General features: G+C 41.7%; 1 protein-coding gene and 1 non-coding gene across 4 annotated transcripts in view; one reads left to right on the plus strand and one right to left on the minus strand.

The window, feature by feature from the left end:
• LOC124720113 (peroxisomal carnitine O-octanoyltransferase) overlaps nucleotides 1–27919 on the plus strand; it is a 245074-nt gene that overhangs the window by 72858 nt on the left and 144297 nt on the right. For all 3 annotated transcript variants that reach the window (XM_047245407.1, XM_047245409.1, XM_047245408.1), the window contains exon 5: nucleotides 7405–7588. In XM_047245407.1, the coding sequence (XP_047101363.1) occupies nucleotides 7405–7588 (184 nt within the window). The remainder of the gene's footprint in view (nucleotides 1–7404; nucleotides 7589–27919) is intronic.
• On the minus strand, nucleotides 18115–18189 carry Trnat-ugu. Its single transcript has one exon. It is a non-coding gene; the product is annotated as a tRNA-Thr (tRNA).

Raw genomic sequence — 27919 nt, forward strand, 5'->3', positions numbered from 1 at the left:
TTTGTAGTTTATTAGGCATACAGGATTTAAATGAGATAGCAGCAAACACAAAAGAATACATAGCATAATGTTAAAATTCTTCTACCTTTTCTTTTAATTTATTTACTGATGCAGAGGTTTTGGCGCCAGTATTTATCTTTGTGCCTGCAAAGCATGCATGTGTAGTGCTACATATATTCGACAGCAGAAGTTAGTTGTGGTGGCACGTACCAACATTTTTCAGAACTTCCGCATACTTTGCACTCGATTCTAAGCCAGAGGTGGTTTTTTGGATTACAAAAACCATAAAAAAAGTGCGGCTTAGATTCAAGTAAATACGGTAAGCCAATGTTCCTTGAGGCAAATAACTTTGATATTTTTGCTTTCAGAATGAATAATTTGTAATTTGTCAGATTTATGACTTTTGTATGAAAAGTCAGCACTCAGTCAATTTACATTCACGAGCATTATGTGGGGACATTTTTTCTTATTTATGATCCCAAGCATACTCTTTCTTGGCTACCATTTTGGTCTTGCTATTTTTGTTACCAAACCCTTTTTTTCCTGCCCATTATTTCTAATAAGTTTCCCTTATTTTTCAGAATTTGACACGTATCAGTGAATTTTTTACCAAGAATTTTGGATCCCCACTTATTTAAATGAAGACTGGGTGAGCATTGTATAAGATCGCCCAATAGGATCTTATATGCAGCCTCCCTGTTTGACTGGTCTGTGTTCGTGTGAGGTGTGAGATGTGCTGCCACAGTTCTTGGAGGCTATACCTGTTGTTCACAACAGAATGTGGTTTCAACACTACGATGCACCAGTCCCCTTCAATGTTAATGTCAGTGAGCATCTGATCAACACGTACGCTCATAACCGGATTGGAAGGGTTTTCCCCGATTTCCCTAAATGGCTCCAGACAAATGCCGGGACGGTCCCTTCGAAAGGGCACAGCCATTTTCTGTCCTCCTCCTCAACGCAATCGGAGCTTACGCTCCGTCTGTAATGACCTAGGTATCGACAAGATGTTAAACTCAATCTTCCTTCCTTCCCTTTCTTTCTTCGGATTGGAAGGGAGGTCCTGTCCCACAGCCAGCACAATTGCTGGATCTCACACGTCTGGGGTTACTTCGAGATGTCGGTGTAAGAGACTCGTGTAGAAATGGAGGAAAGCCTGCTTGCAAGGATCCGAGCTGCCTGTCTCCTGGTGCGAGAGGCACCAACAGTCTTAGAGTGTGTTTGGCAGATCTTCATTTGCCGTTTCCATGCCTGCGTTTATGCCGATGGTCATCACGTTGAACAATTGCTGTGAGCTACATTGTTGTTACCGTATTTACTCGAATTTAAGCCGCACTTTTTTTCCGGTTTTTGTAATCTAAAAAGCCGCCTGCAGCTTAGAATCGAGTGCAAAGAAAGTGGAAGTTCTGAAAAATGTTGGTAGGTGCCGCCACAACTAACTTCTGCCGTCGAATATATGTAGCGCTACACAGGCATGCTTTGTAGTAACAAAGATAAATACTGGCGCCAAAACTTCCGCGTCATTAAAAAAAAAAAAGGTGGAAGACGAGCTTTTTTTTCTTCGCCCCGAGTTTCGACCACTGCTTTTTCATACATTATCCAACGAAGTAAATACAAATTCCTTATTGTTCATCTTCGAATGTAGCAGAATATCAATGTACTACGAAAATCCGACATGCAAGACTGTTTGGGATGTTTGTCAATATGGCCAACTCTACTTTCTGAATTTTTTCCTACCTGTGCGAAGAGATGGTTGCTAATAGGAACCTGATGAAATGTGAATCACATGCAGTATTCTCTTCACCATAAGAATAATACGAATATCAACATTTTGTCATGTATTATTTTGTGTTTGCTGCTATCTCATTTAAATCCTGCCTGCCAATAAACTATGAAACTAGAGTGAGACAACAGCAAACGCGGAAGAATATACATATCATGTCATGTTTATATTCGTATTATTCTTATGCCTAATAGTGATACAGTCAGAAATGAAGCAAGGCAACTGACTAGATTTTTAATTCTAAGATGACTCTAATTTCTGTGCAGAATTTGATGTACTAAAGAAGCGGCCGCAAAGGTTTTCAAACGGAGAAACATTTTCGCCTAACTCTCGTTCAGAACATGTTCTATCATACGCAGTCTATTATTTGGTTCTTGTTGATCATTATCAAAGAAAGCAGCAGTGTCTTGCCATTGTTTCGCTAATGAGATGATTACTCTCTCTTTTTTTTTGAATTGTGAGCGGCGGTAACGAGCACAAAAGCAAGCCATGCCGTGAGCAGCGACAGGCCGTAAACACGCACTATCAGAAGGCGACAAACAATGCGTGACACAGTACAGTAATGCATTTTCAGCTTAGAGTGACGCAAACACCTATAACAAAGAAAACAGCACTTATCAGATCAAAGCAAAATAAGCAATCGATTCAAACCAGACGAAGCACGTGTAAAAGGAAGGGTACCCGTATAAATACGGACGGAGCACCTGACACATAGCAGTGGCTACCTGGTAAAGCTTAACTGCTAAGCTTACGACTCGAACCAAACTACTGTAGCCGTATCGTCATTCATTCAGCTTAAATTGTGTCTCATATTACAATGGATCAACTTTGTTTAGATTTGGAGGTGCGGCCTAAAACTTTACTCTCCCCTTGAATTTCGAGTCTCAAATTTCTGGTGCGGCTTAGATTCGGGAATTTTTTTTTCCTTTATATCGAGTCTCATTTTTCAGGTGCGGCTTAGATTCGAGTGCGGCTTAGATTCGAGTAAATACGGTTTGCAGTGTGCACTGTGTATGTCCATAACACAATACATATGCATTTCTGACCATTGGTTCTGCATCTCAGTATAATCAGATGTGAACTCACTGTCACTGCACTCGATGTTGACACCCTGGCATGCAGCAGCTGGCCAGTGACCCAGCATTTTCCTCCGTGTTACAACTCGGCACTCCACTGACTCACTGATGCCATGGTATCATAGCATTGAACTGGGCAGTGGAATGTAACACAAAGCTGCTTCTGGCTCCAAATATTGCTTCACATTTTAACTAACTTCATTACATGCATTTAGAGCTAGCTGCAATTCATCAAACCAACTAGGAATTTGGTCTAAGTCATCTTGTATCTTCCTACAAGCACTCAACTTTTACATCTTCCCTTAAGCCGTCGGCACACGGACCGTGCATCCGAACGTTGAGCGTTGAGCGTGCCGAGTTTCTGACGTCATAGCATGGAATAGCACGCTCGGGAGTATTTCCGAACGTGCAGAGCAGTATCTGGCATGTCAGATATTCTGAGCGTGCGTCTGAGCGTTGACCAATGAGATGGCACCACGCCACCTACGTCACAAGCACGCCGCCTCCCTTCAGTACAGAGTTGTGAGGCGCCATATTGGCATTCATTTCAAGCTTATATGTATATATGCCATTTCCGAGCACCAGCAAATTGAGAATCACTGGAAAACCCGTTGTTAACTGTGTGATTCGTTCCAATAACATAATGAGAAACATCATATTTGTGTCAAAAGAATTACTATAACTTGCGTATTATGAGAGGAGGCTATTTGAAGGCAGCGACACACTGAAGATCCACCAAACATGCATTGTTCTTGGTACAGTTCGTTATAATTAAATTTCAATAAGTAACATAATTATCTACGATTAACGTTGTCAGTAAGTGCTAGCATAATATGATTAAGTACAAGGATCGAGTTGTTGGTTTAGCGTAATGAGTAGCGTCTCTCTTCGGTAATGAGTTTTTGTTGAGGCAGTGGTTTGCGTGTCAACACTTCCAATTTATTTTTTCCTAATATTCGTGTTTTTATTAGGTTCTGATACTTTATTATTAGTTTAATATAAGTATATGCTATAATATTTGATGTTATGTAAATATAAGTTCACCTTGTTTTGAGGGGTGACTTTGTTCGATTGGCTTGATCTGCAGGACAGCTTGCGCTACTTGTATAAAGTTATTTTGCTCCTTTTTCTTTTACGCTTCGTAATTCACATGTTGCAAAGATTCTGCTACTGGGTAGGAACAGTGCTCAAGTAAGACTGACCTTGGAGTTTTACTAAAATGTGGGAATGATGAAATAATGTTTATCTTATGCGGAGAAGTGTTCCAAATTTGTACCGCACTGTTTGTAATGGAACTTTTATAAGCCTGTGTCCTTATTGATTGGACACGGTACCTTCCTTTTCGCGGACGATGGAGGAAATGTGCGTTTTAATAGAGCTAACGTGGGAATTTTACGCGCGCCCGTTCAGTAAACTGTGTGATTTACAAACTAGAAACATCCCTCAAACTGCTGCTGGAGTGCGTTGCGATCGCGAATACCACGTTGGGGCCCACGAACCGTATGCACAAGTCGCACCGTTCCTGAGCGTTCAGCAGCACGTTGAACTTGGCACGCTCAGCGTTAACGTTCGACAGCACGGTCCGTGTGCCGACGGCTTTACTCCACAGAATCATCAGCAAACAAGCACAGATTGCTGCCCGCCCTGTCTGCCAGATCACTTATGTATACATAAAATAATAGCAGTCCTATCACACCTTGCTGACAATACCGTTGTCCCGATGAAGTCCGCCTCCGTAGCATTACTGCCTACCACGCAGGGGGCCCGGGTTCGATTCCCGACAGGGGACTGGGTGTTGTGTGTCCTTAGTCATTTTCATCACCATTGACTTGCAAGCCGCCGAAGTGGAGTCAGCTAAAAAGGACTTGCAATACGGTGGCCGAACTCCCCCGAATGGGGTCTCCTGGCCAACAGTGCCACACGATCATTTCCATCCCGATGAACATTTGCCTTTGAGGTCAACCTAATGGGTCCTACTACTCGAGAAGTCTTGGAGCCACTCACATATCTGGGAACCTGTAGAATCTTGTACCGCAAGGAAGAGGATGTTGTTGTGGGTGGCTCGTATCCTCTTACTAAAATACAAATGCACACGTGGATTATTACAGTTCTTTGTTTACATGAAGCTGCTGCTTAATTTGAATAGAGTCCACGTCCGTGGCACAAACTCATCAGTAATAGTCCTCTTGCAGACAATATTGGTAATCTTGCTATTGTCACAGTTCCGGTCACTATGTACTATCGTAGCCTGTGACACGCTCTGCGAGTGAATGACTGACACGAGCCAAACTGAAGAGTGAGTTAGTGAGGCCCTCCAGTCAGTGGAAGCAAGACCAAAATGGTAGCCAAGAAAGAGTATACTTGGCACCATAAATAAGAAGAAATGTCCCCACATAATGCTCTTGAATGTAAGTTGTCTGAGTGGTGACTTTTCATACAAAAGTCATAAATCTGACAAATTACAAATTATTCTTTCTGAAAGCAAAAATATCAAAGTTATTTGCCTCAATGAACGTTGGCTTCCATTTGATAATATTAAAATTCTTCACGAAACTGAACTTTCGGAAGTACACAACACATTTTGTAGACGAGAGAAATCACTGAGGGTCTTGCACACTTACTCATTCTGATATAAAATATTACATTAGAAATGATTTTAACCATTTGAATGAAGAGTGTGTATTTGCAGGCTGCTGTATCGAGCTAAGGGATGTAAATGTCACAGTAGTTTCTACTTACAACTGAAGCTTTTCTGATCAAACTTCATTGTCTGCTTGATAACCACAGAAAAAAAAGAAATACTTGCTGTTGAGAGAGCATTGGCGGTATATTGCATGTCGGTGTGTCTGGGCTCTCTCACGATAGGCACACTCGATCCAGTGCCTACAATCAATCTCCGCACTGCATCTTTGCCACCAGTGTGCTGGCTACAGCTTACACCAGCACAGAACCTACTCTGTTTACTTATATCTTCTTTAACAGTCTGCAGTGGGGTACCATTTCAAATGCTTTTCGGACATCTAGGAATATGGAATAGTTTCTTTACTGCATTTTATGTGTTGAAATTAAACAATAGTGGAAACAAGTAATATCCTTATTTAATCCTTTAAATACTATATCCAGTGGCCCCCATACAACTTGTTGTTGTTGTGTTCTTCAGTCCTGAGACTGGTTTTGATGCAGCTCTCCATGCTACCCTATCCTGTGCAAGATTCCTCATCTCCCAATATCTACTACAACGCACATCCTTCTTAATCTACTTAGTGTATTCATATCTTGGTCTCCCTCTGCTATTTTTACCCCTCCTATGCTAAATTTGTGATCCCTTGATGCCTCAGAACATGTGCCAACCGGTCCCTTCTTCTTGTCAAGTTGTGCCACAAACTCCTCTTCTCCCCAATTCTATTCAATACCTCCTCATTAGTTATGTGTTCTACCCATCTAATCTTCAGCATTCTTCTATAGCACTACATTTTGAAGCTTCTGTTCTCTTCTTGTCTAAACTACTTATCGTCCACATTTCACTTCCATACATGGCTACATTCCATACAAATACTTTCAGAAACGACTTCCTAACACTATACTTGATGTTAACAAATATATCTTCTTCAGAAATGCTTTCCTTGCCATTGCCAGTCTACATTTTATATCCTCTCTACTTGGACCATCATCCGTTATCTTGCTCCCCAAATAGCAAAACTCCTTTAGTACTTTAAGTGTCTCATTTCCTAATCTAATTGCCTCAGCATCACCCGACTTAATTAGACTACGTTCCATTATCCTTGTTTTGTTTTTGTTGATGTTCATCTTATACCCTCCTTTCAAGACACTGTCCATTCTGTTCAACTGCTCTTCCAGGTCCTTTGCTGTCTCTGACGGAATTATAATGTCATCGGCGAACCTCAAAGTTTTTATTTCTTCTCCATGGATTTTAATACCTACTCCGAATTTTTCTTTTGTTTCCTTTACTGCTTGCTCAATATACAGATTGAATAACATCGGGGAGAGGCTACAACCCTGTCTCACTCCCTTCCCGACCAATGCTTCCCTTTCATGTCCCTCGACTCTCATAACTGCCACCTGGTTTCTGTACAAATTGTAAATAACCTTTCGCCCCCTGTGTTTTACCCCTGCCACCTTCAGAATTTGAAAGAGAGTATCCCAGTCAACATTGTCAAAAGCTTTCTCTAAGTCTGAAAATGCCAGAAATGTAGGTTTGCCTTTCCTTAATCTAGCTTCTAAGATAAGTCGTAAGGTCAGTATTGCCTCACGTGTTCCAATATTTCTACGGAATCCAAACTGATCTTCCCTGAGGTCAGCTTCTACCAGTTTTTCCATTCATCTGTAAAGAATTCGCGTTAGTATTTTGCAACTGTGACTTATTATACTGATAGTTCAGTAATTTTCACCTACAACTGAAGCATTCTAATAGCAGTTTCTGCAGCGTGCATTTTATTAAGTCAGAATTGCAGACACAGCATATTGATGCCCAGAATTGGGGCACATAACAGAGGTGACAGGGAAGTGACTGGGTTGTGTCCGCAGCACGCGTCGCTGTACGCGTACCACATGACGCGGCTGTGGCAGCTGCTGCGGGAGGAGCAGCTGCTGCCGACGCGGTCCGCCGACGGCCGCACCACGTTCAGCATGCGGCAGTTCCGCCGTCTCTTCAACTGCGCCCGCGTCCCGCAGCCGGGCACCGACCGCCTCGACTCCCACTTCCGCACGAGTGAGTCACTGCTCTGCTAGAAACAGTCTCTCTCCTGGCTCTTGCATTTCATTTGTTCATTTGTCATTTATTCCTTCTTTCCTGTTCATCCCGTTTTGAATTAAAATAAAAATGAGTTGGGTACAGTCAAAAGAAGGGTGCCCCAGAGATCAGTATTGGGACCACTCTTGTTCCCTATTTATATACGAGGGTATTTCGAAAAGTAAAGATGCACCGTACGCCAGAGGAACAGAAGAGTTTTGGCGAGCAAGTTGGCAACACTGATGTTAACCTTGAACCGTTAGCTTTCTCCTCGCGGTCGTTCGGCCATTGAACGTTGCTTCCGGTTGGAGTAGGTCATGTTTAAAATGGCTGCGCCGATTCAGAATCCCACCAAATGCGAATTGCTGTCCGTCATAAGTTTTCTTCGTGCAAAAGGTCAGTGACCAGCGGATATTCACAAAGAAATTGTTTTTGTTTATGGGAACATTATGCATCGACAAAATGTAATGAAATGGTGTCGACATTTCTCTGAAGGTAGGACCGGTGTTCATGACGAACAAAGAACAGGTCGCCCATCTGTGATCTCTGATGCCCTTCTTCAGAGAACGGAGGAAGCAATTCGTGCAAATAGACGTCTCACATTGAAAGAATTGCATCAGATCATACCGGACGTGTCAATGACAACTCTTTATGAAGTTGTGACTGTCAAGTTAGAGCACAGTAAATTGTGCACACGCTGGGTTCCGAAATTGTTAACGGTTGTTGTTGTTGTTGTTGTTGTTGTGGTCTTCAGTCCTGAGACTGGTTTGATGCAGCTCTCCATGCTACTCTATCTTGTGCAAGCTTCTTCATCTCCCAGTACTTACTGCAGCCTACATCCTTCTGAATCTGCTTAGTGTATTCATCTCTTGGTCTCCCTCTATGATTTTTAGCCTCCACGCCACCCTCCAATGCTAAATTGGTGATCCCTTGATGCCTTAGAACATGTCCTTCCAACCGGTCCCTTCTTCTAGCCTTCTGTTAACGGAAGAACACAAAAAGAAAAGGATGGGCTTTGCACTCGACTTCCTCAAACGCTCTGCTGAAGCAGGTGATGAGTTCCTTGATCACATTGTGACAGGTGACGAGACGTGGGTTTATCACCGTACACCTGAATCCAAGCAACAATCAATGCAATGGCACCATTTGAATTCAACAAAAGTCGAGAAATGCAGAACGTCAACTTTAGCGAAGAAAATCATGGCTTCTGTTTTTTGGTACAGACAAGGCATTCTTCTGTTGGAATTTATGCCTCCTGGAATAACAATTAATGCTGTTGCATATTGCCAGACTTTGAAACGTCTTCGAAGGGCAATTCAAAACAGATGCAGGGGAATGCTGACAAGTGGAGTCCGATTGCTTCGTGACAATGCTCGGTCTCACACAGCGCTCGTAACCAAAGCACTACTCGAACAATTCAAACGGGACATATTGGACCATCCGCCATACAGCCCGGACCTTGCGCCCACCGACTTCCATGTCTTCGATTACCTGAAGTCACATCTTGGTGTAAAAGCATTTCACGACGATGAAGAGATCAAAGATGAAGTTGAAATGTGGTTCCGACAACAGGCAGCAACCTTCTATGACTGTTGGATACAAAAGCTTGTGCACCGACTTAACAAATGTTTGGATGACGAGGGTGATTATGTCGAAAAATAACAAATAATCCAGTTAATAAGATGTAACTGACATTTTCTAAATAAATGTTCTATTTAAGGACTGTGAGCCATTGTGTCTTTACGTTTCGAAATGCCCTCGTAAATGATATGCCCTCTAGTATTAGGGGTAATTCTGAAATTTTTCTGTTTGCTGCTGAGACTAGGTTCGTAGTAAACGATGTTCTGTGCAACATTGGCTCTGTTTCAAATACTGCAATTCGTGACATAAGTCCATGGCTTGTACAAAATAAACTACCACTAAATTACAGTAAGACTCAGTTTTTACAGTTTCTGACACAAAATTCAATAAAAGTTGATGTTTTACTTTCACAGAATGGGCATGTGATTACTGATACTGAACAGTTCCAATTGCTAGGTGTTCAGATAGATAGTAAATTGTCTTGGAAAGCTCATGTTCAGGCTCTTGTTCAAAGACTTAATGCTTCCATTTTTACTATTCGAACAGTATCCGAAGTAAGTGATCATTCGACATGAAAATCAGTCTACTTTGTTTATTTTCATTCACTTATGTTGTATTATATTTTGGGTAAATCTTCCCATTCTAAAACGATATTTTTGGCTCAGAAAAGGGCGGTTCAGGCAGTAAGTGGTGTAAGTTCACGAACCTCTTGTTGACCCCTGTTCACGAGTCTGGGTATTTTGATGTTGCCCTCTCAGTAAATGTATTCCTTATTGACATTTCTTGTTAACAATATCAGCTTATTCCCAAGAATAAGCAGATTTCACTCGGTTACTACTCGACAGAAATCCAACCTGCATTTGGATTGGACTTCCTTAACTCTTATGCATAAAGGTGTGCAGTATACTGCTGCATCCATTTTCAATAAGCTACCACAAGAATTCTAAAATCTTAGCAGTAATCCATGTGCTTTCAAATCGGAACCGAAGAGTTTCCTCATGGATCACTCCTTTTATTCTGTTGAGGAGTTCCTTGAAAAATTGAGCTGATTCTTATGTTATATTGTTGATTGCGTCTACTTGAACTTATGGCTTGATTTTTTTTTTTTGGTTCATAAACATTTTATTTTTATCTGTTCATTTTTATGTCATAATTTCACGTACTGTCACATTCCATGTCCTTGGATATTTGCTTCTTGATTTGGTCCTACAGAAATAAATAAATAAAAAAAAGCATGTGGAAAGAGTCACAGAGTACATTAAAAAAAAAAAAAAAAAAAAAAAGGCAAACAAATCATAGAAACTTAATCTGTATATTGTGCTCAGAAACCCAGCAGTATTTCACAATTCCCAAATATGTATAGGAATTGGATTTACATCCTAATCCCCTTCCCATCAAACAAGGTGGTATAGTGGTCAGTACACTGGACTCACATTCAGTGTTGTGTTACGAATGGAGGCCGAAATGCACGCGTTTTAGCTCACGCAGGCTGGCATGAGGAGGGAAGAACTATACTAACGTGAGGTCTGGAACATGACAAGGAATGAGAATTCAGAAAGCGGACGTAATTAGTTTGATACTTAACTTTAATCCATTAATGATGAACGTCGCTCTTGACGGTACATGATTCACAAATTATCTGTTCAGAATACATTCTTGAAGAATATGGCGCCTTGCTAGGTCGTAGCAAATGACGTAGCTGAAGGCTATGCTAAACTGTCTTCTCGGCAAATAAGAGCGTATGTAGTCAGTGAACCATCGTTAGCAAAGTCGACTGTACAACTGGGGTGAGTGCTAGGGAGTCTCTCTAGACCTGCCGTGTGGCGGCGCTCGGTCTGCGATCACTGACAGTGGCGACACACGGGTCTGACGTATACTACCGGACCGCGGCAGATTTAAAGGCTACCACCTAGCAAGTGTGGTGTCTGGCGGTGACACCACATTCAGTAGGGTGAAGGTTCAAACCTGTGTCCGGCAATCCAAATTTAGGTTTTTTAAATCACTCCTGGCAAATATCCGGGCCATTTCCTTTGAAAGTTCACAGCCAATTCCATTCCCCGTCCTTGACACCACCAGAGCTTCTGCTCCTTTTCTTCCCCTCCTCCCTCCTGCCCATCTCCTCCATGGATTGGTAGAGGCGGGCCAATTCCGTGGCCTCCACGCTCTCCTGACCTCAACCCTCTTGACTTTCATTTATGGGCGCATTTGAAAGCTCTTGTCTACGCAACCCCGGTACCAAATGTAGAGACTCTTCGTGCTCGTATTATGGATGGCTGTGATACAATACGCCATCCTCCAGGGCTGCACCAGCGCATCAAGGATTCCATGCGACGGAGGGTGGATGCATGTATCCTCGCTAACGGAGGACATTTTGAATATTTCCTGTAACAATGTGTATGAAGCCACACTGGTACGTTGTGTTGCTGTGTGTTTCCATTCCATGATTAATGTGATTTGAAGAGAAGTAATAAAATGAGCTCTAACACGGAAAGTAAGCGTTTCCGGACACATGTCCACATAACATATTTTCTTTCTTTGTGTGTGAGAAATGTTTCCTGAAATTTTGGCCGTACCTTTTTGTAAGACCCTGTATAGGAGGTCTGCTCAAAAAATTCCAGATTTTTGTCCACAAAATTTTTCTGGGCTTACATTTTACTTATTGTGCATGGTCTCCTTCAAAACACACTCCTCCCAATGCCATTTCCACTTCCAGAAGCAGTCTCGGTACTCCTCTTGCTGAATTGTGCAGAGTGCCATCTGCAAATTTTCTGTGATCTCGGCTATTGTTTCAAATCTCTGTCCTTTCAATGGGGTTTTCAACTTTGGAAATTAAAAAAAAGTCCACAGGGGTGAGGTCTGCAGAGTACGGAGGATGACGCAGCAGAGTGATTTCATTTTTTGTGCAGTATTCGTGCACCAACAGGGATGAATTTGTGGTTGCATTATCGTGATGCGAGAGCTGTGAATTTTCGTACCACATTTCAGGCCGTTTCCTTCTCACAGTTTCTCACAGGCATCCCAACACGCCCCAATAGTACCATAGATCGACAGTTTGTTCTTGTGGCACAAATATGTGATGGACAAATCCTTTATATTCAAAGAAAACTATCAGCACGGCTTTGAAAATTGACCTGATCTGACGAGATTTTTTTTGTCTCGGAGAACCGTGAAGATCGAACCTTGTTCTCAGCATCATAACCGTAGACCCACGTCTCGTCACCAGTAATGATTCTCTTAACGAACATGTCATTCTCATTTGCGTAATCCAAAAGCTCTGCACAGATTGCGAGGCGAAGGTGTTTCTGGTCTCGACTCGTGAGCTGTGAGACAAATTTGGCAGCAACACAGTGTAATCGAAGATGCTGTGTCAGGATTTTGTGTCACGAACCAACTTAAATGTTACATTCTTCTGCAATCTCTCGGACAGCCTGTCTTCAGTTGGCACTCACAATTTTGTTGACCTTCCTGACTCGAGCGTCATCAGTAGATGTCGAAGGCGTCCTGAACGAGGGTCATCTTTAACTTCTGTCCGGCCATTTTTAAACTGTTTGAACTATTTGTAACAGTGAGTATGACTCAAACATTCATTACTGTAGACTTCGTGCATAATTTAGGCCGTCTCTGTAAAGCTTTTCCTGAATTTCGTGCAAAATTTAATGCAGATGTGTTGCTCCTTTAACTGACATTTCGAAATTTGTGACACAATGCTCTACTCAATACAGCTCTGAACAATAACACACACACATCCACATATAAGCACATCACACAAAAACAATGAAATTTATGGCAGTTACACATCAAACACAGGCGAGTGCAAAGATGCCAACCGCATTACACTCCAACACAGCATTGGTGGAAAATTAAGAATGTTCCAGAATCTTTAAAAGGATTGATAACAAAGCATATTTAAAGGTGTTGTTTCAACAGTTGTCATACAAGGAGGAAGACAATGCTGCCAGGTGTGGCTCTAAAATAACAGGACTTTTCCTGTTAAACATTTTATTTCATAAAGATACATATTTACTTATTGTCACCCTCAATGTTCTCCTGTCCTCTATCCCTACAATGCTCCATGCAAATTTTCTGTTGATGGAAAGAGCACTGGGACCTCCTCTGTGAGCTCTTTGATGATTTGTGAGGCCCTTCTTCCCCCTCTCCCCTCTTCTGCAGCTTAAACAGACTGAAATCTTGATCCCTTGGTCCTTTTAATGCAGATTTGGCCTTGAGGAATGGACAAAAGACTCATGGTACCAGATCAGGCAAATAAGGTGCTTTGCCTAATCCTGGAGTACTGTACTCTGCGCGAAAGCTCTTAACGGGTTGGTTTCTCTTATTTTCTCACAGAATTGAGTAGTGTTGGCATAAGTGAAAAACCGAGATTTGCCACGTTATCACTACTTCAAAGAAATTAGGGTCATTTTCAGAGCTATTCAAAGTGTCAGGACAAATATTTTCTCGAGCTTCTCGTTGTTCAGTCGTAAGAATTTTTGACACAAGCTCCACACACACACTTTTATTGTTTTAAATTGGTTATGTAAAATTTTGCTAAGGCTTTCTGTGTCATTTCCTACATTTTCAGTAATCAGTCTGATAGTCAACTGATGCTCAGATGGAATCAGATTACCTACCTTTTTGATACGATATATTCATCACTTTTTAATGTCGTAGGGTGTCATGGGCACGAGTCATCTTCATTTTTCCTACAAAACAAAATAACAGCTCTTACACGAATGAAGGCCACTGCCACACTCCTTTGTCTACAGACACCATAAATGCCGCATTCAAGTGAGCTTCGCGTTTCACAGCTATTGGTCATTCAGCTTTGGTGCATGTGTACTTACTCTGTGACAGCATCAGGCCCATTATTTTATAACCACGCATCATATGTGGTAGAAACAATAAGTCTAATAGTTTAAAGTGTAGTCAAATCTTTGTCCACAAAATTTTTCTACACTTACCTGTTACTTATTATGCACTGTTTCCTTCAAAATACTCTCCTCCACAATTGATGCACTGCTGCCAATGCCATCTCCATTTCCGGAAGCAGCCTCAGTATGCCTCCTGCTGGATCGCTCAAAGTGCTGTCTCTGGATTTTCGTTTATCTCATCTGTCGTTGCTACAAAGAAATGAAACCAGATATTTTTAGAGCACAGGAGAGCAGATTTTTTTTTCTCCCAGTCAGCTTTGACTGAAAACCTGTACATTGTTATTTGAAAAAAATATGTAGGCTTTGGCCATCTGAATGCTTTTGACATTCATATTCACACACAAAAGAAGGAAAACTTCCTAGCGTTTGTAGTTATTCTTGGATGAGCTCGAGTACACATGTGCACTCTGCCCCCTCCCCCCAACACACACACACACACACACACACACACACACACACCTGTGCCCCAGGTTGTGTGTGTGTGTGTGTGTGTGTGTGTGTGTGTGTGTGTGTTGGGGAGGGGGGGGTTGTGTTTGTTTGTGTACTCTAGCTCATGGAAGGATAACTCCAAAAGCTGGCAAGTTTTCCATGTTTTGTGAGAGTCTTTTAACAGCTCAGTGCTTCTGCCTTTCAATGGGTGGCCTCCTTTAATCCTAAAGTATTTACATTCTACAAGAACTTTTGTACAAAGTGAACATTGAAACAAGAGTATTGTTTAAAAGTCTGTAGTAAATCAATTAAGAACTTTTTGAGATTTAAAAAGTTTTTGGTAACACTGTTGAACAATGACTCATCATTTTGTAGTGATACAAATTAACAATAGACTACCACTCCACTGCTTGGTGCTATCCATCTTTCTACCAACTCTGTCTCTAATGATCTCAATGTCAACAGATGTTAAACCCTAATCTTCCTTCTTTCCTTTACCAACTCAATTCATTAGGGTAAATGGGTAACAAAGCTTTATTTTAAGAAAAGATGATGTTGAACTGTCACTTGTAGCTTCCTGTTTACTTGATTACAGTGGTATGTTTCAAAGAAAATATTTTTATGTCTGTAAGTACTGACCCCTATTTAAAATATATAATTACTTGTTTTTCAGCCGTATAGCAAATGCTGCTATCTCCCATGTTTATAACGGAAATTTAAATCCCTAAATATAGAGTATCAGATAATTTGTATAAAAAGTGACTAATGAAATGTGTGTTTAACTATTTTTTGAACTGGTAGTGATCCCCAATTTTTGGCTGTATGTTAGATGGGAGCTTGCTGAGTATCTTACTACCAGAGTACATAACTGCATTCTGAACCTTGCACAACAAAGCAAAGTCTGCATGAAAATGATTTTTTTGGCTTGTATTCTGACTGTGTGCATCACAGTTCAGTTGAAACTGATTTTCGTTATCAACAACAAAAAAGTTTAAGAAGTAAATTTATCAGAAAATGAGTGTAAGAATTCCAAGACCCTCAAAAAGGTGGATAAGATGTACAGTTGTCTGCTTTAAATAGTATTCTTACTGGTTGGTTCTGCCGAGTTTTACATTATTTACTTCAGGTGCACTGCCACATATGATGATCTCATAAGGCAGCAGGGACAGAAATCTTACAAAATAAGCCATTGCTCTTGTCTTTATATCAATGCAGTGGGAGATGCTTCTAAGTGCGCAGCAGAGTGAAAAGAGCTTCTTGACTGGTTTAGCCATGTGTTGAGTCCCTTTTAACTTATAATCCATCTGTGAACCGCAAGGAATTTTGTGTGCTGTGCTTAATTAATTATAATGTGTGTCTTTGTGAAGGTAATAATTAAACTTTCAGCTGTGACCCACTTGCTAACCTGTTCAGCTGTGACCTGACCTGTGTGTGCCAGGGCCACGTTTGGACTGCGAACCTTAAGTAAGTAAAGGGCTTACTCAGCAGAACTGAGCAGTTCAAATTTATTGTAAAGTAGGTAATCGTACATCTTCCTGAAACCTTTCTGAGAATCTTAAAATTCTTATGCTCACTTCCTGATACATTTGCTCGTTGGCGATTATTGTTGCTCATACACTCCTGGAAATGGAAAAAAGAACACATTGACACCGGTGTGTCAGACCCACCATACTTGCTCCGGACACTGCGAGAGGGCTGTACAAGCAATGATCACACGCACGGCACAGCGGACACACCAGGAACTGCGGTGTTGGCCGTCAAATGGCGCTAGCTGCGCAGCATTTGTGCACCGCCGCCGTCAGTTCCAGCCAGTTTGCCGTGGCATACGGAGCTCCATCGCAGTCTTTAACACTGGTAGCATGCCGCGACAGCGTGGACGTGAACTGTATGTGCAGTTGACGGACTTTGAGCGAGGGCGTGTAGTGGGCATGCGGGAGGCCGGGTGGACGTACCGCCGAATTGCTCAACACGTGGGGCGTGAGGTCTCCACAGTACATCGATGTTGTCGCCAGTGGTTGGCGGAAGGTGCACGTGCCCGTCGACCTGGGACCGGACCGCAGCGACGCACGGATGCACGCCAAGACCGTAGGATCCTACGCAGTGCCGTAGGGGACCGCACCGCCACTTCCCAGCAAATTAGGGACACTGTTGCTCCTGGGGTATCGGCGAGGACCATTTGCAACCGTCTCCATGAAGCTGGGCTACGGTCCCGCACACCGTTAGGCCGTCTTCCGCTCACGCCCCAACATCGTGCAGCCCGCCTCCAGTGGTGTCGCGACAGGCGTGAATGGAGGGACGAATGGAGACGTGTCGTCTTCAGCGATGAGAGTCGCTTCTGCCTTGGTGCCAATGATGGTCGTATGCGTGTTTGGCGCCGTGCAGGTGAGCGCCACAATCAGGACTGCATACGACCGAGGCACACAGGGCCAACACCCGGCATCATGGTGTGGGGAGCGATCTCCTACACTGGCCGTACACCACTGGTGATCGTCGAGGGGACACTGAATAGTGCACGGTACATCCAAACCGTCATCGAACCCATCGTTCTACCATTCCTAGACCGGCAAGGGAACTTGCTGTTCCAACAGGACAATGCACGTCCGCATGTATCCCGTGCCACCCAACGTGCTCTAGAAGGTGTAAGTCAACTACCCTGGCCAGCAAGATCTCCGGATCTGTCCCCCATTGAGCATGTTTGGGACTGGATGAAGCGTCGTCTCACGCGGTCTGGACGTCCAGCACGAACGCTGGTCCAACTGAGGCGCCAGGTGGAAATGGCATGGCAAGCCGTTCCACAGGACTACATCCAGCATCTCTACGATCGTCTCCATGGGAGAATAGCAGCCTGCATTGCTGCGAAAGGTGGATATACACTGTACTAGTGCCGACATTGTGCATGCTCTGTTGCCTGTGTCTATGTGCCTGTGGTTCTGTCAGTGTGATCATGTGATGTATCTGACCCCAGGAATGTGTCAATAAAGTTTCCCCTTCCTGGGACAATGAATTCACGGTGTTCTTATTTCAATTTCCAGGAGTGTAGTATGAGGGTTGAATGAAAAGTAATGCCTCCACCGTCGTTAATTGGGTTTGGATGGGAATATTTTGGTAAATCAAATGCAGAAATAATCCTTGGAACGTGATCTTTAATTACCAGTATTCATTTTTCCACATAATCACCAGCCAGTTGGATACATTTTTGCCAAGTTTTCTGAAGCCATCACAGAAGAAGTCGGCACTCTGTTTCCGCACCCACAGTCTCTCAGCACAATGATTTCCTCGCAGATCGTCTTATATTATTGGGAACAGATGGAAGCCAGACGGTGCTAAATCTGGACTGTATGGAGGATGGTGACATTCAGTCTCTGAAGTTCTGCTGTGGTGGCAAGTGAAATGTGTGGTTTGGCATTGTCATGCTGCAGGAAAACATTTCCCTTTTCCTTTGGGACCCTTGTTAACCATCGTTTCAGAGTTTGATGTAACGCTCTGAATTTATGAAGTTAGAATTATATTAATACCTTCAGCTGTTGACGGGCATTTATATATATCAACGGGACAGGTGAAGATGTGTGCTCCGACCGGGACTCGAACCCGGGATCTCCTGCTTACATGGCAGATGCTCTATCCATCTGAGCCACCGAGGGCACAGAGGATAGTGCGACTGCAGGGACTTATCTCTGGCACGCCTCCCGTGAGACACACTTTCCCACCTTGTATGTCCACACACTACATTATGAATTTATTGTTGTTCCACAATCAGGGAAATCAACACGGATAGCACCATATGCGTCCCAGAACACTGTGGCCATGATTTTTCCAGCTGAGGACTGCATTTTGAATTTCTTTTTCTGGGATGACTCTTTGTGTCAATATTCCATGGACTGACATTTCATCTCCAGGTCATATTGGTGAATTCACATTCCGTCTCCTGTCACAATTGAATGGAGAAATGTGTCACCTTCATTCTCGTAACGTGAGAGCAGTTCCTGGCAAATTTCAAGTCAGGAGTCAGCATCTGGGGTACCCATCGTGCACAGATCTTCCGATAGCCAAGCAAAGCAATAATGTGACCCACACATTCTTGTGAAATGCCGATTGTGCTTGCAATTTCTCTCTGAGTGATACAACGATTGTCCTGAATCAATCTGTCAACATTTTCCTTGTGAAACTCGGTGGTTGCTGTCACAGGATGTCCAACTCTTTGTCACACAGGTCAGATGTTCCCGCCTCCACATCTTTAAATGTACTCACCCAACAACACACAGTGCTCACATCAACTTAATCACCATAAACTGCTTTCACTTTGTCATGAATCTCCTTTGGGGCTGACACCTTCTGCTGTCAAGAATTCAATGACTGCACGTTGCTTAAATCGCACTGACTGACCGTCTGCGCACGGTTCCATACTTTACACTGTAACAACACAAGCGTTCAATGCTAAGGCTTCCCGCCAACTGGAGCTGTAGAGAAGAGCCTACGGAACAAGCCAGTACCTGCCACATACCAGTGCTGCCAACTGTCGAAGAGTTACGAGGGTGGAGGCATTACTTTTCAGTCAACCCTCGTAAAAATCCATTTCGTTTGAACTGCGACTTGGACTATCAAAAGATATCCCATTTGCCGTTTTCACACATGGCATCGTGAAAGTTATGAATCAAACCAGTAAGTGTTCATCAGAGATGAGGGTATCGTCAGGAGCGCCCCAGGGTAGTGTGTTAGGGCTGCTGCTATCTTCTGTATACATATATGATCTAGCAGACAGGATGGGCAGAGATTGGTGGCTGTTTTCTGATGATGCTGTGGTGTAAGGGAAAGTGTCGTCATTGTAGTGATTGTAGGAGGATACAAGATGACTTAGAAAAAATTTAAAGTGTGTTTGATGAATGACAGCTAGCTCTCGATGTAGAAAAATGTAAATTAATGCAGATGAGTATGAAAAACGAACCTGTTACATTCAAATACAGCATTAGTGGTGAGCTGCTTGATACAATCAGATTGATTAAATATCTGGGCGCAATATGAAATGAGTGTACATGTAAGGTCTTTGGTAGGGAAGGCGAATGGTTTGACATCAGATTATTGGGAGAATTTTAGGAAGGTGTGGTTCATCTGCCAAGGAGACTGCATATAGACGCTACTGTAATCTATTGTTGATTACTGCTCAAGTTTTTGGGATCCGTAGCAGGTCGGAGTGAAGGAAGACATCAGAGCAATTAAGAGGCGGACTGTTAGATTTGTTACTGGTAGTTTCAAACAGCATGCAAGTGCTATGTAGGCGCTTTGGGAATTCAGATGGGAACTCCTGGAGAGAAGGTGACCCCCGTTTCAAGAAACACTATTGAGAAAATATAGGGAAATGGCACTTGAAGCTAAATGCAGATCGATTTCACTGCCGCCAACATACATTTTGATTAAGGACTATGAAGATAAGATTACAGACATTAGGTCTCATACGAAGGCATGCAGACAGTCGTTTTTCCCTCATTGTGTCTGCAGGTAGAACACAAAAGGAAATGACCAATAGTGATACAGTATACCCTCCACCTTGCATCATTTTGTGGCTTGCGGAGTACATATGTAGATGTAGATGTAGATTTAGGTGTAGAGGTAGCTGCAATATTTTTTGATTTTGAAAAAGCATTTGATTCAGTGGCACAAAAATCTTTATTTATAAAAATACAATTATTCGAGTTAGCAAACAGTGTTTGTGACTGGGTTGAGGATTTCTTGACTGGGTGGACTCGGCTCGTTATCTCAGATGTAGCGCTATTGACAGTTCTGTTGTGCCCCAGGGAAGTGCGTCGGGATCCTTGCCGTTCGTGCAGTGTGTTAATGACCCGACAGACAGCATCAAAAATAACTCCAGACTTTTCGGGTGGTGCAGTTATCTATAATGAAGTACTGTCTGACAACAGATGCACACATATACAGAAATGTAAAGCTTTGCACTTCAGAGAATGTTATAACTTAGCATCCTATGAGTACAGTATCAGTGATTCAAAGTTAGAATTTGTGAGCTCAAACAAATACCTAGCTGTAATGGGTGTATGAATATGAAATGGAGCAGTTACATATGCTCAGTCATAGGGAAGGCAAGTGGCAGCCTTCTGCATCTACATCTACGTACATACTCCACAAGCCACCACACAGTGCATGGCGGAGGGTACCTTGTACTACTACTACTACTAGTCATTTCCTCTCCTGTTCCACTTGCAAATAGAGTGCGGGAAAAAGAACTGTTGACATGCCTCTGTATGAGCCCAAATTTCTCATATCTTTGTGGTACTTGTGCAAACTGTACGAGGTCTCTCTGAAAAGTATCCGACCTTTGATTTTCCTGCACAAAATAGAGACGATAGTGCAGCGCCATTTTACACAGTAAAGGAAGATCCCTTTACAAGCAAGTGTGAATTTTGTCCCCGCCTTCCAGCACGTCAGTCACTGACCGTCTGTTGCTGAGTGAGGTGCTACACAATGTGTTCGTCGGATTACTGATTCTCTCAGGATGACTGAACGTGTTGACCAAAGATACTGCATCAAACTTTGTCAAAAGCTTGGTGACTCTCAAAGTGAAACAATTCGTAAGATTCAGCAGGTGTTTGGAGAAGATGCGAGTGGTTCGACCGAATAAAAAATGGCGGAGGGTGACCAGCGTTCTGGCAGGCCCCAAACTGCTCAGAGTGCAGCTGTCGTTTAGAGGGTGCAAAATTTGGTGTTGGCAGATTGTCGTTTGACCGTGCGGGAGATTGCTTGAGAGTTTGGAGTGAGTAAAGATTCTGCATGTGCAATTTTGTGTTATGATTTGGACACGCACTGAGTGGCTACGAAATTTGTGCCCGAGTTGTTGTCACTGGAACAAAAACACCTCCAGGGCCGTGCACAGGGCCTTCTGGACACCACCAACACTGATCCTGGGTTTCTGAACACCGTGATAACTGGAGATGACTCACAGGTGTATGGATCAGACCCAGAAACAAGAAGACAGTTGTCGCAATGGTAGCATCCCGAGTCTCAGAGGCCGAAGGAAGTGAGGTGATGCTGACTGTCTTCTTTGATGTCCACGGAATTGTGCGTCACGAGTACACACCTGAAGGACAAACAGTGACAAAGGAGTACTGTCAAGATGTTCTCCAGTAACTCTGTAATGTAGTTCGGCACAAAAGACCAGACGTGTGGACGGCGAAATACTGGCAACTGCATCACGACAATGCCCCCACACATTCGTCCCACTTCATCCAAAATTTCTTCACTGAACACGGAATTACAGTTGTTCGCCAACCTCCCTACTCTCCAGACACGTCTCCTTGTGACCTCTGGTTCTTTCCAAAATTGAAGACGCCACGAAAAGGATCCCATTTTATCCCGTTTTGAGAGTAGAGAAGAGATAATGCGGAACACGATGACGGAGATGAACACCTTTCCAGAAGAAGACTTCCAGAAGTGTTTCTGGCAGTGGAAGGGTCATTGGGCTAATTGTGTTCAAGCACAAAGGGCCTACTTTGAAGAGGATTAGGGTCCTAACCCTGTCAGGTATTCGAAATATTTTTTCTGGCCAAAGGTCGGATACTTTTGAGAAAGGCCTCATACCGTATTTACTCGAATCTAAGCCGCACTCGAATCTAAGCCGCACCTGAAAAATGAGATTCGAAATTCAGGGGAAAAAAATTCCCGAATCTAAGCCGCACCTTAAATTTGAGACTCGAAATTCAAGAGGAGAAAAAAAGTTTTAGGCCGCACCTCCAAATCGAAACAAAGTTGGTCCATTTTAATATGAGACACAATTTAAGCCGAATGAATGACGATGCAGCTACAGTAGTTTGGTTCGAGTCATAAGCTTAGGAGTTAAGGTTTACCAGGTAGCCATTGCTATGTGTCAGGCGCTCCGTCCGTATTTATATGGGTACCCTTCCTTTTTCACGTGCTTCGTCTGGTTTGAATTGATTGCTTATTTTTCTTTGATCTGATAAGTGCCGTTCTCTTTGTTATAGGTGTTTACGTCACTCTAAGCTGAAAATGCATTACTGTACTTTACTGTTTGTTATAGGTGTTTACGTCACACTAAACTGAAAATGCATTACTGTGCTGTGTCATGCACTGTTTGTCGCATTCTGATTATGAGTGTTTACGGGCTGTTGCCGCTCGCGGCATGGCTTGCTTTTGTGCACGCTACTGCCGCTTACAACTAAAAAAAAAAAGAGAGGAATCATCTCATTAGTGAAACAATGGCAAGAGACTGGTATTTGTTGTTGCTTACACTGCTGCTTTCTTTGATAGTGATCAACAAGAACCAAATAATAGACTGCTTATGATAGATGATGTTCTGAATGAGAGTTTAGCGAAAATTTTTCTCCGTGTGAAAATCTTTGCAGACGCCTCTTTAGCACATTACATTCTGCACAGAAATTAGTCATCTTAGATTTAAAAATCTAGTAAATTGCCTTGCTTCAGTTCTGACTGTATCACTATTAGGCATAAGAATAATATGAATATAAATATGACATGATATGTATATTCTTCCGCGTTTGTTGTTGTCTCACTCCAGTTTCGTAGCTTATTAGGCAGACAGGATTTAAATGAGATAGCAGCAAACACGAAAGAATACATTACAAAATGTTTATATTCGAATTATTCTTATGGGAAAGAGAATAGTGCATGTGATTCACAATTCATAAAAGTTCCTATTAGCAACCATCTCTTCTCACAGGTAGAAAAAAAATTCAGAAAGTAGAGTTGGCCATATTGACAAACATCCCAAACAGTCTTAGGGGTTGCATTTTATTAGTACATTGAAATGCAGCTACATTCAAAGATGAAGAATATGGAATTTGTATTTACTTCGTTGGATAATGTATGAAAAAGCAGTGGTGGAAACTCAGGGCGGAGGATATTTTTTTTTTTTTTTTTTTTTTTTTTTTTTTTTTTTTTTGTGTGGCGCAACGGTTTTGGCACCAGTATTTATCTTTGTGCCCGCAAAGCACGCCTGTGTAGCGCTACATATATTCGACGGCAGAAGTTAGTGGTGGCGGCGCCTACCAACATTTTTCAGAACTTCCGCTTACTTTGCACTCGATTCTAAGCCGCAGGCGGTTTTTTGGATTACAAAAACTGGAAAAAAAGTGCGGCTTAGATTCGAGTAAATACGGTATGTTGGCAGCAGTGGGATTGTTCTGCAGTGGGTTTCACATGCTGGTTCTGTAAAGTTTCTTAATAGTGTTCCTCCAAAAGAGAGTTGCCATCCCTCCAGGGATTCCCATTTGAGTTCCGGAAGCACCTCTGTAACTCTTGTGTGTTGTTCAGACCTACAGGTAACAAATATAGCAGCCTACCTTTGAATTGCTTTGATGTCTGTCTTCAATCTGACCCAGTATGGATCCCAAACACTCGACCAGTCCTCAGGAATGGGTCGCACTAGCATCCTATCATATGGTCTCCTTTACAGGTGAACCACACTTTCCTAAAATTCTCCTAACAAACCATACTGAATGATTCTCCTTCCCTATGGTAGTCGTCGCACACTCGGTCCATTTCATACCAGTTTGTGATGTTACACCCAGATTTTTCAACGGTGTGACTGTGTCGAGCAGGACACTACTATAGTGCGCCTCATTTATGATGGCGGCCGAGTTTAGGTTCGTTCTGCGCATCTGACGTCACAAAACACAGTCAGCCAATGAACAGAGAGCGACGTTGCCAGAGCTCTACTGCAGTGCAGAGCACAGACGAGTGTCTTCAGTTTTATAAACGTTCAGTAATTAATAAAGTAATTGAACAAAAGCAATGTCTTGATAGCAGACTTCCTTTCATAGAAAGTTTCGAAAAGCATTCTTTATACCAATTGCTTCATATTCTATTAATTAATTAAACCAAACAAGCAATAAGCCTCCTAATTCAGGCGATAGCAAGGAAAGGTGTTTGTATCATTCTCACGAACCGTTTTTTCGCAATAAAAAACAGCGGTAATTGTTTATTTCCTATCGTACTTCGACAAAGCGTGAGTAATTCATAGTCATACCAACAGTGTTTATCGGTATTTTGCGTGATACTTTAAAGTCCTCCAGGGGTTCCGTTGAACGACGAGCTCCGATCTGTCACCTTATTTATGTCATTTCATTGTAGCCATTTTTGTTACTGTTTCTAGTGAATAAAAAAAAAACCAGCATAATGGTTAAGGTGTTTGGATGCTAAGTGAAAGGTTCTGAGTTCAAACCTTGTTCGGTGCTTAATATTTTCTTTATTTAAAAACAATATCGAATTGTCTTACTTCATGAATTTTATTCGTTTGAATGTAATTTTTTGAAATTTCTAGTGCTTTGTCTCTTCATTATAATCATAATAAGTTTTTGGTTTTTCTAATTTTGTCCTCCAATATTTCGTTTCACAGCAATTAAAAACAATGAAAAGGCACACATACAATATTCATGTTACCTCTCTTGTTTATATATCTTCTCTTCTGTAGTCGCTGTTTTACTATTCATATTGAGATATATAGTCTTTTGCGACAGTATTGAAAGTATTATTTAGAGCAGAATTTCGGCTCGTACGTTGACAAGCTACTTGATCGTCTGACTCAATTCTTTGCTTCGCTGCTTTGGCAACATCACCATATTCAGTGTTTTCGTCGACCGATCTATGTTTTGGCAAGTATTTGCTATCCGTTGTGACAAACACAAATTGTTTGCACCATGTGCCTCACTGACAATATATTTTAGTTTCTATGTTTTATTACGTCCACAATTCAGTATGTGTACTTTGCCAACTTTGTTTTAATCAGAACTTTTTATAAAAACGCGAAATGACTCTGGTATAAATAAAACTTTTATTACAGTCGTGAAAGACTGAATACTTCTCAATATTACATACGACACGTATCTGGTACTTAAATTAAATGAGATATTGTTATACAGTAAATTTTATATGAAATTTAGGTATCTTGTTCACATTTCGTTCTCAAAATTGTGGCAACTAAAATCGACCATACAGAAAGTATACGCTATGGACTTTTACCTCTGCAAACTCTTCAAAATTCCGTGCAATGGGTTACTACATTTAATGCTGCACAATAACTGCGTTGAACATCGAAACAAAATGAAGTCATTTATGGGGGAAAGGTATCAGTCAAGATGATGTGTAAAAATCAAATGTTTGGGCCAAATAGTTTTTATGAATTCGAATGATAAGTGTTTCAAAGCAGTTGGAACACCATGTGTGTGCACAGGCGAGCAGTGCAGTGATGACAAAATTGTGCACAGCACTGAATGCGGGGAGCACGTCTCTGTAGCAGCGAAAGGGTTAATGCGGCTGTGGTGACTTTACTTCATAAACTGCGCGCTCCCCTCAAATGCAAGTTTGCAAACTTACTATACTATGGCGCTGCTTCTCTTGGCACATGCGTCGCTTGCAACTGGCAACGCAGCGATCTCCCGCGTCTAGACGGGCATGTGTGAGCCGCCAAGTTAAAACAATTAAACTATAATTCTGCATCCAAATATCATGGATTTTTATTTAAGCATTAGCTTACATCTTTCTACATTTACAGCCAGCTGCCATTCATCACACCAACTAGAATGTTGTGTAAGTCATCTTGTATCCTACTGCAGTCACTCATCTTCAGCACCTTCCTATACACCACAGCATCATCAACAAACAACCACAGGTTGCTGCCCACCCAAACTCACAGATCATTTATGTGTATATAAAGTATTGTGGTCCCATCCCACTTCCTTGGGGTACTCCTGACAAATCCCTTAACTCTGATAAATGTTCGCCATTGGGGACAGCGTACTGGGTTCTAGTACTTAAGAAGTCTTTAAGCCACTCACATCTCTGGGAACCTATTCCATATGCTCATACCCTCATTGAGCAGTCTAAACAGACATCAGTTAACTGGCAGTATACTGGCGAAGTGCAGTCAATTTACAGAGGAGACAGCTTAGAAATCACTTGTGTGTCCCATCTTAAAATAACTTTTGTGTCACACCTTAGTCCTAACTGATACATCAGCAATATTCTAACGGGGCATATTGAATTTATGCAACAAATTTTGGTACAAATGGTGACAAGTTTGTTTGACTCGTGGGAGAGCATCACAGAAATGTAGAAAAACCTAAACTGACACACACTTGAACATGGACGCAAATTGTCTTGCGAAAGTTTACTAATAATCGTCTTTTTGGGTCATGATGCTCGTTTTGCTAAGAAAAATTGGAGAGATATTATGCCTTATTCAAGACACTGGTCTGTTTGTCTTTCTTTCCCCAAAGATTTCTCAGCACATTTTTTGCTGTCTGCAGTGGTATTTCCTCCCTCTCTCTCTCTCTCTCTCTCTCTCTCTCTCTCTCTCTCTCTCTCTCTCTCTCTTTTGTCCAGTTTGAAAATTTTTGTGGTATGGAAACATTTGAATGCTAGCCTAAAGTTATTTAGATATACAAATGAGTGATAATTAATCATTGGATGTTGCATTGGTTCATACACATAATTAATGACACATGTTACCTAATTGATACACGAAATACTGTATGTTTATGCTACGACAAAAATTAAGCTTATAATAGTAATTTGAAACACAAATATCTACATAGTTTTACAGTGCTGCAACAAAAATTTTTGATAACTTATCCAGGCATATAAAATATCTAACATAGCAAAGAAAAATTTGAAATCACAATTCCTTCTATTCAATAGAAGAATTTCTGTTACTGTATTGTGTACAGGGTGGTGGGTTGGAATTACTATCTCACATCTGCACATATTAAGAAAACCCTTTATAAATGTTCAGCATGTAGATATATTTGTACCCTACATTAAGTTGTCATGTGTCTGTAAAATGACTTGTTCCACATCATTACAGTTTATCGTGCAAATGATCAGTGGAACTTGAAACTAACTAACACGTACTTACATAATGCTGACAAGTTGTTTTTATGCTTGTAGCTTTACATCTACCACACATTTTTACAGTGTGCCATCTGCAAACATGTGACAAAATAACCTCTGTTAAGAAAAAAAAAAAAAAGTGTCTTAAGACGTCAAAAAGACAAGAAATGAGACTACAGAATCGTAAGTAACTTGCTTAATAATGTGGTTTTGTATCTCAGATGGACAAAAAACAAAAATAGATATTCTTTTTTTTTTGTTTTGCAGATGATGGGCTGTAAAAATGTGTGTTAGTTGTAAAGCTACTGGCATAAAAATAACTTCATAGCATCATGCAAGGTATGTGTAAAACTATGTAAATATTTGTTTTCCAAACTAGTATTCCACAGCCAATTTTTGCCACAGCATAAATGTACAGTATTTTATGAGCCAATTAGACAATATGTGTCATTAACACAATGCAAAATGTAGTACTTAATTATGACTGCTTTGTATAAAAAAA

The sequence above is a fragment of the Schistocerca piceifrons genome, chromosome 11 (assembly GCF_021461385.2).
Source record: "Schistocerca piceifrons isolate TAMUIC-IGC-003096 chromosome 11, iqSchPice1.1, whole genome shotgun sequence".
Classification (NCBI taxonomy): domain Eukaryota; kingdom Metazoa; phylum Arthropoda; class Insecta; order Orthoptera; family Acrididae; genus Schistocerca; species Schistocerca piceifrons.